Source organism: Tiliqua scincoides, chromosome 13 (genome assembly GCF_035046505.1).
Source record: "Tiliqua scincoides isolate rTilSci1 chromosome 13, rTilSci1.hap2, whole genome shotgun sequence".
NCBI classification, from domain to species: Eukaryota; Metazoa; Chordata; class Lepidosauria; order Squamata; family Scincidae; genus Tiliqua; species Tiliqua scincoides.
In genome coordinates, this window is record NC_089833.1 from 9,326,217 (window position 1) to 9,338,086 (window position 11,870).

General features: G+C 43.5%; 1 protein-coding gene across 3 annotated transcripts in view; it reads left to right on the plus strand.

Moving 5' to 3' along the window:
• Nucleotides 1-11,630, plus strand: part of CRAMP1 (cramped chromatin regulator homolog 1) — a 51,005-nt gene extending 39,375 nt beyond the window's left edge. For all 3 annotated transcript variants that reach the window (XM_066640767.1, XM_066640766.1, XM_066640765.1), the window contains exons 18-21: nt 712-946; nt 1,614-1,778; nt 2,794-2,939; nt 7,345-11,630. In XM_066640767.1, coding sequence (XP_066496864.1) covers nt 712-946; nt 1,614-1,778; nt 2,794-2,939; nt 7,345-7,509 — 711 coding nt within the window. In that variant the 3' untranslated portion in view covers nt 7,510-11,630. The remainder of the gene's footprint in view (nt 1-711; nt 947-1,613; nt 1,779-2,793; nt 2,940-7,344) is intronic.
• Nucleotides 11,631-11,870: the final 240 nt, after the last annotated feature.

Genomic DNA, 11,870 nt, shown 5'->3' on the forward strand with positions numbered 1-11,870 from the left:
AGCTGCTCTTTTGGGGGGGGGGTGAGAATTTAGAAAGGGATGAGTTGGGCTACAGTCCTATCCACTTTTTCCTGGGAATAAGCCCCATTGACTGACTAGAATGGATGTACTTCTGAGTAGACATGTCTAGGGCTGGGTTCAGTGAGAGACTGCCACTCTCAATGGCTACAATCCTGTCCACACTTTCCTGGGAGCAAGCCCCATTGACTATAAGGGGACATATTTCTGAGTAGACATGCTTAGGGTTTTGCATTTCATCCATTATGGCAGCCACTTCCTGCTTGATGACATTACTTCTGGTGCTGGCATAAAAAAGATGTCACTTCCTGCTTGATGATGTCACTTCTAGCCATGACCTCACTTCCAGGTCAATGACATCATTTCCGGTGGGTCCTGGACAGATTGTCATTTTAAAAAGTGGGTCCCATGCTGAAAAGCCTGAGAACCACTGCATAAATAAATAAATTTAATGCAACTCAAAATCAACTCAAAATCACAACTAGAACATTCAGTGGTTTCTGTTTCCCATATTTAGGATAGTTGTACGTGTTTTGTGTGTAGGATTGGAAAGAGGAACACAAATGGGCAAAGACATATGCATAGGATTGGCAGCTCTTCGCCTGACGGGGCACCTGTACCTTTTAACAGCAGAGTGCAAGTGAAACTACAAATTGTGTACTGATAACCTGTGTCTTTTGTTTGCTGCAACAGGGAGCACCAGTCCTTTCTTTGCCAGAACTTCCCAAAACCAGACTCCAGAACGGTGTATCCACTCCACCGCTTCCCTCATCTGAAGCTTCCAGTACCCGTCTGTCTCCTCCCAATGTGTCCGCCCTACTCGATATTTCACTTCCTGGACCCCCAGAGGATGTGCTCTCCCAGGGAGAGCACACGACCCAGATCAGCGACTCTATCATCGAAATCGCTATCAGCTCTGGTCAATATGGTAAGAGACTAAACCAAGCTCAAGGGCTGAGCATCTGCAGTGCTGGCACAGCTCCGATTTGTCCCTATTTTAGGTGCTTCAAGATTCTTTGTTGCATTCACTTTGATTTGAGAATGGCTCCTTTTTGACCTTGACAGTAGCAGCTTGGAGGGCTGCACCTCTTATCACACACTACTGGTTCTTTGGCAGAGCCATTTCTTAACTCTTTGGCCTTAACAGAACTCTGTGGGTATTCTTGATAAAATTCCACTCCTATGATTTTGATAACAGTTCCGGCTAATATTTCTTGTGAGCCTTTCCATAAAGCAAAGAATCCCCCATTGATTTAATGTTCAAGTAAAATAAAATGAGGATTCAAATTTTTAATCCCTCTTTCATCTCTACAACTGCACCACCTTGGGACTTGCATGGGTCACTCTTAAACAAGCATTTCTTTTCCTGTTTTTGAAGCATTCTGCGCAATGGAATCTTAGAGGGAGGATGGGAAAGGCAGAGAATTCTGCAAGCAGGGAGATTCTAACCTGGGGATTATTCTGGACATGTTGCACCCCCCCCCCATGCATTCCACGTGGTGCAATTGTGCGGAAGTGCCACTGCTTCCTTTTAAAGGGTGCAAAAACCATACATGCAACTCTGGCTATCTTGTCACTGCCATTTCCTTTTTCAGGTGAAAGTGTTTCTCTATCCCCAGCTAAGCTGAATGGCAGTGACAGCTCCAAAAGTCTTCCGTCCCCCTCCTGCAGCCCTCAGCAAAGCTGGATTGCTTCTCCCAGCCACGATCCACAGTGGTACCCCAATGACTCCACGGACTCTTCTCTCAGCAGCTTATTTTGTGAGTTGTGCCAAGAAGGGAATTTACATTTGGGGACAGCTCTTATTTCTAGGCTTCTGCCTTTGAACCAAAGAATTTCCTTTTTTTCCTATGGTGGAAAAGGGTGCCCTTGGATGAGTTGCACCTCTGACTTGCTCCAGTAGGCAGAGCTAGGCAAATCAGACTTGTCTACACCTTGAGCGGATGTCACACTGCAGTTGTGTTGCATGGTAGGCTGTGGGATTAGCAAGGCCTGTGTCCAAGCAGCAGGTTGCCCAGGGATGGTTGTTCCAACTGGGGTACAGTTTTGTACCTCCCTTTTCACCCCCTAGTACCATTCCCCTCCTTTAAGATGTTTTAGTTCTTAATCATGCAATTTGAAGTCCTTGTAGCTGCACTCCTAAATGGGTGTAGAGAGCCATTCAAATGCACTGCAGATGCAGCCTTGAAACAGGTAGAGAGATTACAGCTGATCTATGTGAACTCTGCTGCCCCCAAAACCAAAGTGTGCCTGTAGAAAACGCAGCTTCTGAAAATTAAGTATGTTGGCACTAATTTTACATGGCATAATAGTTGTAAAGTGTTGTGAATGTGAAGTTTTTGTTTGTTGGGATTCTTTAGGTGTCAGATTTTGTACCATAAAAAAAAAAAGTGTTGGTGGTGTAACCTAAAGGGAATTGCACTGCCTGCGGTTCAGGAATGAATTGACTTTAAACTTTTCCTAGTTAACACAGGTACCAGCTTAAATATGTCTTGGAAGAGGAGCTGGGCCATAGCTCAGTGAATCTACTTTCTGTGCTGAAGGGCCCAGTTTCAATCCTCATTGTCTCCAGGTAGGACAGATACTATCTGAAGCCTAGGAGAGCCTGCTGCTAGTCTGTGCAGGACAGTGCTGAACTAGCTAGATGGACCAGTGGTCTGATTGAGTAGAAAGCAGTTTTCCTATGAGATGAAGTAATTTGGGGGGAGTACTTTGTTTTCCTTTTCCGCAAAACTAAGGATTCAGTGCAAACTTCCTTGTTCATTTGTTTTCCAGCAAGCTTCCTTTCCCCAGAGAAGGGCCGAAAAACGCTGCCAAACTCTGTTGGTATCACAAGCAACACCTCCTTACTGGGACCTAGTCTGCTTGATGGAAATTCGCGGGATTCCTTTGCTTCGAGGTCCCTAGCAGATGTAGCAGAGGTGAGTCCTTGTTGATTTCACATTATGCTGGGAAGAGAGTGAATTGTAGTGTTCCTGTAGTATAGACATGATGTCCTGCACGGGGGAAGGGGTGGATGTTTCACCTAGAGAAAGGATCTTCTTTTTAGAGATGCAGTCACTTGTATGTAAAACCAAAATTAAAACAGGAAATTTTCTCTGCCTGATTGACTAGAAAAAAAAGCTACCAGTTAATCTGGGAGGTTAAGTCTTGTTCCAAGAGGTGTTTTAGCTGAATTGATGCCCCCTTATTGATTCCTTTTCTCCATGCTGTCTGTGAGTTTAGTTGCTATCAGTTGTTTAATGTATTATGTGGGGGGAAGGGGTTGATAATGGTGTGAACTACTTTGGTGGCCCCTTTCAGGGACAGAAAGGCAGGAAAAAAATTATGGGATGGGTGGATAAATGTTGGGATAGTAACCTTTTTTAGGCCATCAATCAAAACTTGCGCTTCACCCCATCTCAGTGTCCCTAGCTGCAGTTTGTCAGTGGCCTGTGAATTCCAGCAGAACAACAAACTGATTTGCAGCTTGGCTTCATACTGTGATTTCGGATCCTGGTTTTTTCCTCCCCAACAAACCATGGTTGTGGGTGGACTCAGATTCAGATGCCAAACCATGATTCAGCTCAGCAAATCATAGCTTCAGGCTTCTTCTGACCTGAGGCATTGACTCAGTATCCAATAATGGAAGGGACCACATTTCCTAGCAACACATTCTTGCTGTTTGTGTGCTTGGAAAATATAACATGTTGCCTTCCTAGAAGAGTTCTGTATCTTGCCCCCAAATGAGTCACCACTCGACCAATTCTTGTGATAAAAGCTGATTGTACTAGAAAGGCCTTGGGAGATTCACTTTTCCCCTGAGTTGTAAGACTCAGGTTGGTAACATGGGGTCTCTGAAGTGCAATTACTTCTCATTTATAGTTGCTGGAGCCTGTGTCGGAGGGATGAGTAGCTCTGCATGCTCATTGTGACTCAAACCTCACTGTCTAATATTTGATACAGTATTTCGAATTTGGTCAGCTCCATGTGCTGTCTAAAAGCACTTCCACCTGACATCTGACTTTGTTATTACATAAAAGTACCTTTTCAGTCATATTTATTCATCTTGGGTTTTCCTGGCTGAACCTCCCTTCTCTTTTTCTTCTCTCCCTAATTTTAGAAGGGAAGCCTGTGGGCAGGGCATGTTGTTGTGCTTTGTTTGTATTTCTGCACAGTGTGTTGTGCTTTTAGGAGCTCTATACCAGGGGGTGTCAAACTTGTTTCATACCGAGGGCCGAATAGCTTTCATGATGCCTGCTGAGGGCTGGAAGTGATGTCATTAGGCAGGAATTGATGTCATTAAACAGGTCATAACCAAAAATAAGCACTTTTCCTAACTTAGGAACTCATTAGCTGCAAATGACAGAAAAGAAAATACGCAAATCTTGATCATATTTCAAGGTATAGGAGAGCCCAATTTTCATGTGGGCTGCCCTTTCAGAAGTAACACCATAGCACTGCTTAGCAGATGAGAGCCTGAGGGCTGGGTAAAAAGCTTCTGCGGGCCACATCCACCCCCCGGGCCTTATGTTTGACACCCCTGCTCTATACATACCAACCAACAGCAGATTTCTATCTCTCATGTTATAGAAAGTTTGAACACTAGCACCCTTTGTTTTTTAAAAGCCTCAAAACGAGCAGAGTCAGGGCAAAACTTCTTTGTTTTGGAATCGGGAGGGGGGAGTGTCTGTGCCTTCTGTAAACTCTTATTTGTCACTTTTATTTTTATAAAAAAAAATCCAAACATTGAGTACCAATGTTTTGCAGTAATGGAAAGTTTTATAAACATTTGCCTAGTATAACTCTGAGCATGCAGAATTTCAACTTCACTACACTTAGTACAAATAACTGGCAGTAAAATGATAAATTACAAGGATACTTCAAATCTTCCTATCCTCTATATCAGCATTTTCAAACTGGGGGTTGGGACCCACTAGGTGGGTCACGAGCCAATTTCAGGTGGGTCATGTATCACCTAGCTCAGCCACCATTGCAAAATACAAGATACAGAGCTGCTGAACAGGGCAAACTCCCAGTGGGAGAGAGGCATGGAACTCTACACTGAATAGGTGGGAAGATGGAACGCTGGAAAGGGGGGTGGGCTGTGTAATTGGAGAAGGATTCAAGTCTTTGCTCTGCTTTGACTTCCAAACTGGAATGTTTGAATTTCGAGCTATACAAAATAACATCACAAGCGTGCTGTGTAATGGAACCTTTGGCTGGTTGTGGCCTAGGTTTGAAGCCTACATTAATGATGTTACTTCCGGCCATGACATCACTCCAGGTTAAAGATATCGCTTCCTGTGGGTCCCAACAGTTTGTTGGCATCCTTCAGTCTCGGAAGACTATGGTGTCACGCTCTGAATGGTGGTTCTGGAACAGAGTGTCCTCTCCAGTGCGCGAAGCCTGGGTAAAGTAGGTATGCATAGGCTGTTACCCATGCAGCATATCCCCCCTCTCCACGTCGCTGAAATGGTCCAATGGAAAGGCAGAGGCCAATACGGTTGGTTCCAGCGTTGTCGCAGGAGTTGCCAGAACGTGACTGTGTTCAGCCATGAACTGCCTCAGGGACTCCAGCTCTGGATTTTGCCTCGAGGTTGACTCCTGAAGCCTTTTCCATAACTGGAAGTAGCCACAAGGCAGTGGAGGTTTGGGATCAGAGTTTTCCTTCTCTCAGATGAGCTGCCTTCCCAGGCTGACGAGTCCCATCTACCCGGTGGCTGTTTAGTCGCCTCTTATGACAGGGCCTATTCTTATCCCCAGCCCCCAGGGGTAACAGATTATCCCCCAGGGGTAACAGATTATCCCCAGCCCCCAACAGATTATCATTCTAAAAAGTGGGTTCCAATGCTAAAATTTTTGAGAATCACAGCTCTCTATAACTAGCTCTTACGTTGGAGGTGTAGCTAATATAATTTGTAGCACAGCCACCTACTTGGAAAAGGGATGCAATACAGTCCTCCTGGAACTATACCCCTTTGGAGTGGAGCTGAAAAGTCTTGTGTTAGAATGTCTCCCTACACACCCAAAAAAAAAATAACCCACAAATCCCATTCATAGAAAGTCTTAGATACCTTGCAAGAAGGAGTTGCAACCTAGTCTTTCCTTGACGTTTTTGCTTTCCACGTGTGGGGTGCTTTTGACCTAGACTAGAGTCATGTTCTCAAGCTTGTGAATCCTCTCCTGCATTCTGCAGTGGATGCAAGCTCATGCACTTGTGGCATGAGATTTTTTTCCCCCCTGAATGTATGGATTATTGGGACAGAGAAGGGTGCACAAATATTCCTCTTTCCCTTCATGATCCTTTGTTCCTCCTGCTTTCCAGTGTCTCCAAACGAAAACATTCAGACCTGCATAATCCTAACATCAAATTTAACTGTTCTCAGTGCAAATTCATACCCAAAGTACACCCAAGCTAGCATTTTGTGTCAGTGCTGTATTAAACTGGCCACATCTTAAATTAAACATTTGCAGCCCCTAAAAACCATCAAGTGAAGGGGAAAACAAACAAACCTGTTACTGGCAAGAGAAGGCTAGACCAGTGGTTCTCACACATTTATGAGAATGTGTCAGGCCCCACCAGAAGTGATGTCACGACCAGAAGTGACATCATCAAGCAGGAAAATTGGTAACACTCCTAGTCTGCAATCCTGCCCACGCTTACCCAGGAGTAAGTTCCATTTACTATCATTATTAAAGCATATATATAGTAGCTTGTTAAAAGTACAGGTGTGTAACATTTTCCCCAATGCAGTCACATCCCATGGTAGCATCAAGTCTAATATATTAAAAATAAAATATTGAAATGAATGGGGATCCACCTGAAATTGACTCACGGCCCACCTAGTTGAGAAACACTGGCCTAGACTACTGGTAATACTGGTGGGCAGGAGGTCTGGTCTAGAGAGTAGAGCCTCCGTTAGCCCGAAGATAACATCAGAAGATCGCCAGTTCGAGGCCACCGGCAGCTCCCTGAATGGCGAGACCTTGAAGCAGCTGACAAGCCGAGTTGAGTTATTCCACCTGCTCTTTGGTGTGAGCGAAGAAGCGTCTTGGCTGCTATCCATGTGAGAGATGGAGGAGCTGCTTGTCAGCCTGCGTGGGAGGCAGCTGGAGGCCAGAAGTGAGACCAGACCAGGAAGATCCATCTGAAATGTTGTGTGGTTCTTGAAAAAGAGAACCTTCTATGATTGTAAAAATCCCCTCGAGGGATTTAGAAATGCCTGCCTATGTAAACTGCCTTGAATAAAGTCAGAGGAGTAATCCGATGACCAGAAAGGCTGTATATAAATACCTAGTTATTATTATTATAATCCAAATGTGTTCCTTCCTCTTTTCTTGTAGGTGGTGGATTCCCAGTTGGCTTGTATGATGAATGAGAACAGCATAGATTACATCTCTCGTTTCAATGACCTCGCCCAGGAGCTGTCGATACCTGAGCCAACCCGCCGGGAAATCCTCTTTGATGGAGGCGGTGGCGGCCCTCCCATTGGTGACCTCTCTCAGTGAACATGTTCGACCAGCTGGCTGGTGGAAACCATTGAACTGGTTATAACCCAGAGAGGTGTTGTAGCTATGCAGTGGATACTCTGTCTTTTCCCGGCTAAAGCATGCCTCATCAGAAGATCAGTGTTGTCTTCAACAGTCTACAGTTCCTGGAATGTGCAATATGCTAGGAACAATACAACTGGGAGTAGTATTATAGGAAAGGACACACGTAAGCTGATGACTAACAGAGTTTACAAGCAACCCTAGACTGGTGCTCTGGGACAGTCTGGGTGAGAAATCCCACAAGCTATGTTTTTTTAAATATATGAAACCAAAACCCTTTTTGTGGTATCCACATTGGAGGGGCGTTACGGGGGGGATCTTAAAATGTTATTTTAATATACTCATCTCTTGATCTGTTGCCGTTGATTGTCATTGTTGACAAATCCGTCAAGTTTTATATTCCTTGCACGTGCCTAAAGGGCAGCAATTAATTCCATAACACTTTTACCAGAATTCTTGTTCAGTTTGTTCACATTCATTCACATTCCAGCATGAGACATACTGTGTCTCCTCCCATTTCAAGAGCTGTGGTGGGATTTGAGGAGCTGTTATATGCCATGCCTTTTATTTTAAACCTTCCCCCACCATTTCGCACCCACCCAACCCCATCATAGATAGCATCTCTTAGGCTGATTTTCCGCATTGATTCTCAGCAGGCACATTTTTCTTGTGAAGATCACCTTGTCACCGAAGGGCTGGTGCATCCCGGTTTTCTCTTGAGGACTAGAAACCTTGTTGAAGGGGACTCTAATTTTAGTCCATTTTTCTTCATTGTGGAGTTCTTTGCAGACTTTGACATCCTTCCCTTCTTCCCTGCTCAGTCTTTAGAGGCCTCCCAGGAGAGAACCTATTTCAGTACTCTGTCCTGTGACTATAGCAATGTTCCTCATTGTTGCTGTTCTGAAAATGATGGAAAGATAGGCTAGAATCCCAGCTTTAACCTACTTCTCCTTGCTCATTCTAACAAAACGTTTATTTCTGATATTGGGTTACTTCTCTGCAGCACTGGGTCCAAAACACTCTCTTGGTTGGCTCTTTTCTCTTGTTAGTGTGCAATGCCTGGACTACAATCCTCATGGCTACCATTTCAACTACAATGTCATTTTGGTTTTTGAAAAACCTTTGCTGTCCTATCTCTCTCTCTCTTCGTGTAACATCCATAAAAGACCCTAGAACAGTGTTTTGGGTTACCAAAACTGTTCTGCCATCATTTTTTTTCAGGGAGCTTAACAGTCAAACACAACCATGTCTGTGGATTATTGAAGTTTAATGAAATGTAGCCATACCTGTGATTGTTAAGATAATCTTATGCGGTGTTTTTAATGAAAACTTCAGTCACTTCATTCTTACAATGTGGCTTTTTTTTAAATTTCTCTCCTCAATCCTGCCCCATCATTCCTTATTCACCCTTTTTCTAAAAAGATGGAGTTTGCAGCAAACTTGCAGCTCCCTCCACCCTGGGATTGTGTGCTGATTGTGGTCCTTTAATGGGATCAGCTTGTCGGGTCTGTGTCCATTTTGTGCTGACAAATTTCCCTTTAGCAGCCAGCTTCCTCACTTTGTGAGAAGATGGGATATTATAATAGCTATTTTTATCTGGGATGAGGTCAGCACATTTTAAATGTCCTTTGTTGCTTGAATCAGGGCATCAGAAAAATTAGTCCAAAATTAGGGCAAGGAGCCACCTGTTGAGTACTAAAGATTACCATAGTACTTCCTGTTAGCAACTCTCATTGTTTTAAATTATTTTTTTTATGCATGTACTTTGAACTTTTCTTTCCAGGGTCTCATTAATTGCCTTTTTTTTTTCCTCCATTTCTTCATACAGTGTCCACAGGAGTTACAAGTACCTGCTATGTTTGGCCTCTGTCTCACATATCACACTAAAAATATATATTAACAATGAGGACTGGGCACTTGAAACCTAAACCAAAAACTTTTGACTTCTTATCAGTAACTTCTTGCTATTTTCTATGAAAAATCAGTAATATACCCTAATTTAAAACGGCTCATGTGGAATATCTGGGTGTCCATTTGAGCAGCTAAATTGATTCTAGTGTTTGTAAGGGAAAAACCGAGTGTAACAAAGTTCACACAAGCAAATTCTAAGCGTCCTGCAGGCATGGTCGCTTCTTAAACCCTATTGTTCTCTTGCCTTACTTTCCATTTTGCCTGAAGCACCAAGAGGAGGCTACATGGTGCTTAGCTGATGAATTTGGTCCCTGCAATTTTATGCTTTGGTGTTGATCCTGCCTATGCATTACATAGCCTATAACTACCACCTGTGGTCTAAAGTGAAACAGTCCAGAATTCTACCACCTCACTCTGTGTATTGTGTAAATTGGGGGGCATGTTGACTGTGCATGGTTAGACAGGCATGTTTTAGGTTGTTCTACTTGAAAGTAGGTGAATTTTTACAGTTCTGCAGGACAGAGCAGTGGCAATCCAACACTTGCGGTCCTACGCTTGAGAAGGATGCACAATAGAGAATGTATTGGCCATCTTTTTGAGTGCCTGTTTATGATACTGGTAGGCCAGTTTGCTTGTGCATTTGCATTCCGATCACCCAGTCAAATCACTTCTTTTTATTTCTAGGGATTTAAATCCATCAGGAACTTCTCTTGCATAAACCCCATTTTATATGAAATAAAATTGTACCCAAGCAAGATCCCAGTAAATTGTGCACCCAGGCTACGCAACAGTGAGATTTTTTTAATGAATTACACAGGCCTACACACATTTTATTTTAAAAGTTAGACCTATTATTGGGTATTTTGGGGATGCTGAATCAAAAAATGGCGTCCGTTTTGCCCATAGTTTTGGCTTCCTCGTGTGGAAGCTGCTTGAATCTGCATATAAGGTGGCTATACTGTACCCCCAAAACTACAGCCAACTGGGCAAAACCAGTGCTACTTTTTTATTCAGTGCTGTGGGGTCCTGGCTTGAAGGGGACCCTCGTATTTGCAAGAGGCAGCGGTGGGGCATTGGAGGTTCTGTCTCCCAGAGCAACGGCCCAGCCACCGGGGCCTCAGCAGAGAGTGTGGGGGAAGGGGGTTGCGTCACCTGGGCCCTTCTCCCCCAGCTGCTAGGGCTTTTTGGCTCCTAAGCAGTCTTTGGTGCACGGGCAGGCTGGGTTTTGCTTCCTCCAGCTGCCTGACCCAGACCGCCTTCATCCTTGGCCCAGCTGGGCTTTATGCTCATGACCAGTCCCTCCAGGCCCCGCCCCTTTCTCCATGGGAGGGTTAAATGGTTGACTGGCCTCTCCCAGCCCCTCCTCTCACTGCTTATGATAGCCAAAAGGCTGGAGCCTGATGTTCCTCCCCCCTCCTCCCTTTCCTGGCTCTCCAAGCAGGTATTCCACCTGCTGCTGGCCTTGGAGCCTGTCTCCTCCTTGCCTTGATTTTCCCTCTCACCCTGCAAGCCTATTCCCTCCAGGTTGCCCCCAGGTAAGTCAGGAGGACCCTGACAAGCACACCAAAATTCCTTCAAACTTCCTTGGCAAACATTTTTTTAAAAAATTTTCTTTTTGTAGGCTTCTGTTTTTACATTGACATAAAACTCTTTTTCTTGATGGCTCTTCCTTATTTATATACTTTAAACCAGTTTAAACTATGTAGGATCGGATCATATCCACCAAGGAGTCTTGTCTGCTGACTTGACAGATCATATGTTTTAGTATTGCATTTTAAGTTTTGTTCTTTTTCTTTCTCTCTCACGCATTCTCTCTCTCTGTCTCTCACTCACACACACACAAATATATATCGGATGCATTTGTGAGGAAAATACTGCACTTTGACTTACTGACTCCCTTTTCTAAACTCTCCTGATGTCTCGCAATGATCTGTAAATGCTAAATAAGCAAAAATGTTTGCAAGCACTACAACAGAGTGAGTTATCATTAGTTGCCAAAATGTGATAACTGACTTTAGAGCTTGTGGGTTTGGCAGCAGACTTTGTTACTGTTTCTTTTTAATAATAGTTAAGCCATATCATCTTAAGGTTTTTGGCTTGTTTGGAGATGTGAATTTGTTTTTATAGATAATAAATATACATATATAGTGTATGTATAAAAGCAAGAATGCTTGTCCTTACTAATTATTTTTTTGTACCATACTGTAAATTATATTATTTATTCTTTACCAATTTTGGGGAAAAAATGGTGTTTGGGTTATTTAATATAATATACAAAAGCTGTTTAACTTCTGTTTTAAATTTCCAATTCAGCCTGTAAAGCAGTTTTTATGATTGTGCATAAATACATACTAATCCTTGGTCTAATTCAAATGTGTGGTTCTGACAAATTGCCCACTGGATTATAG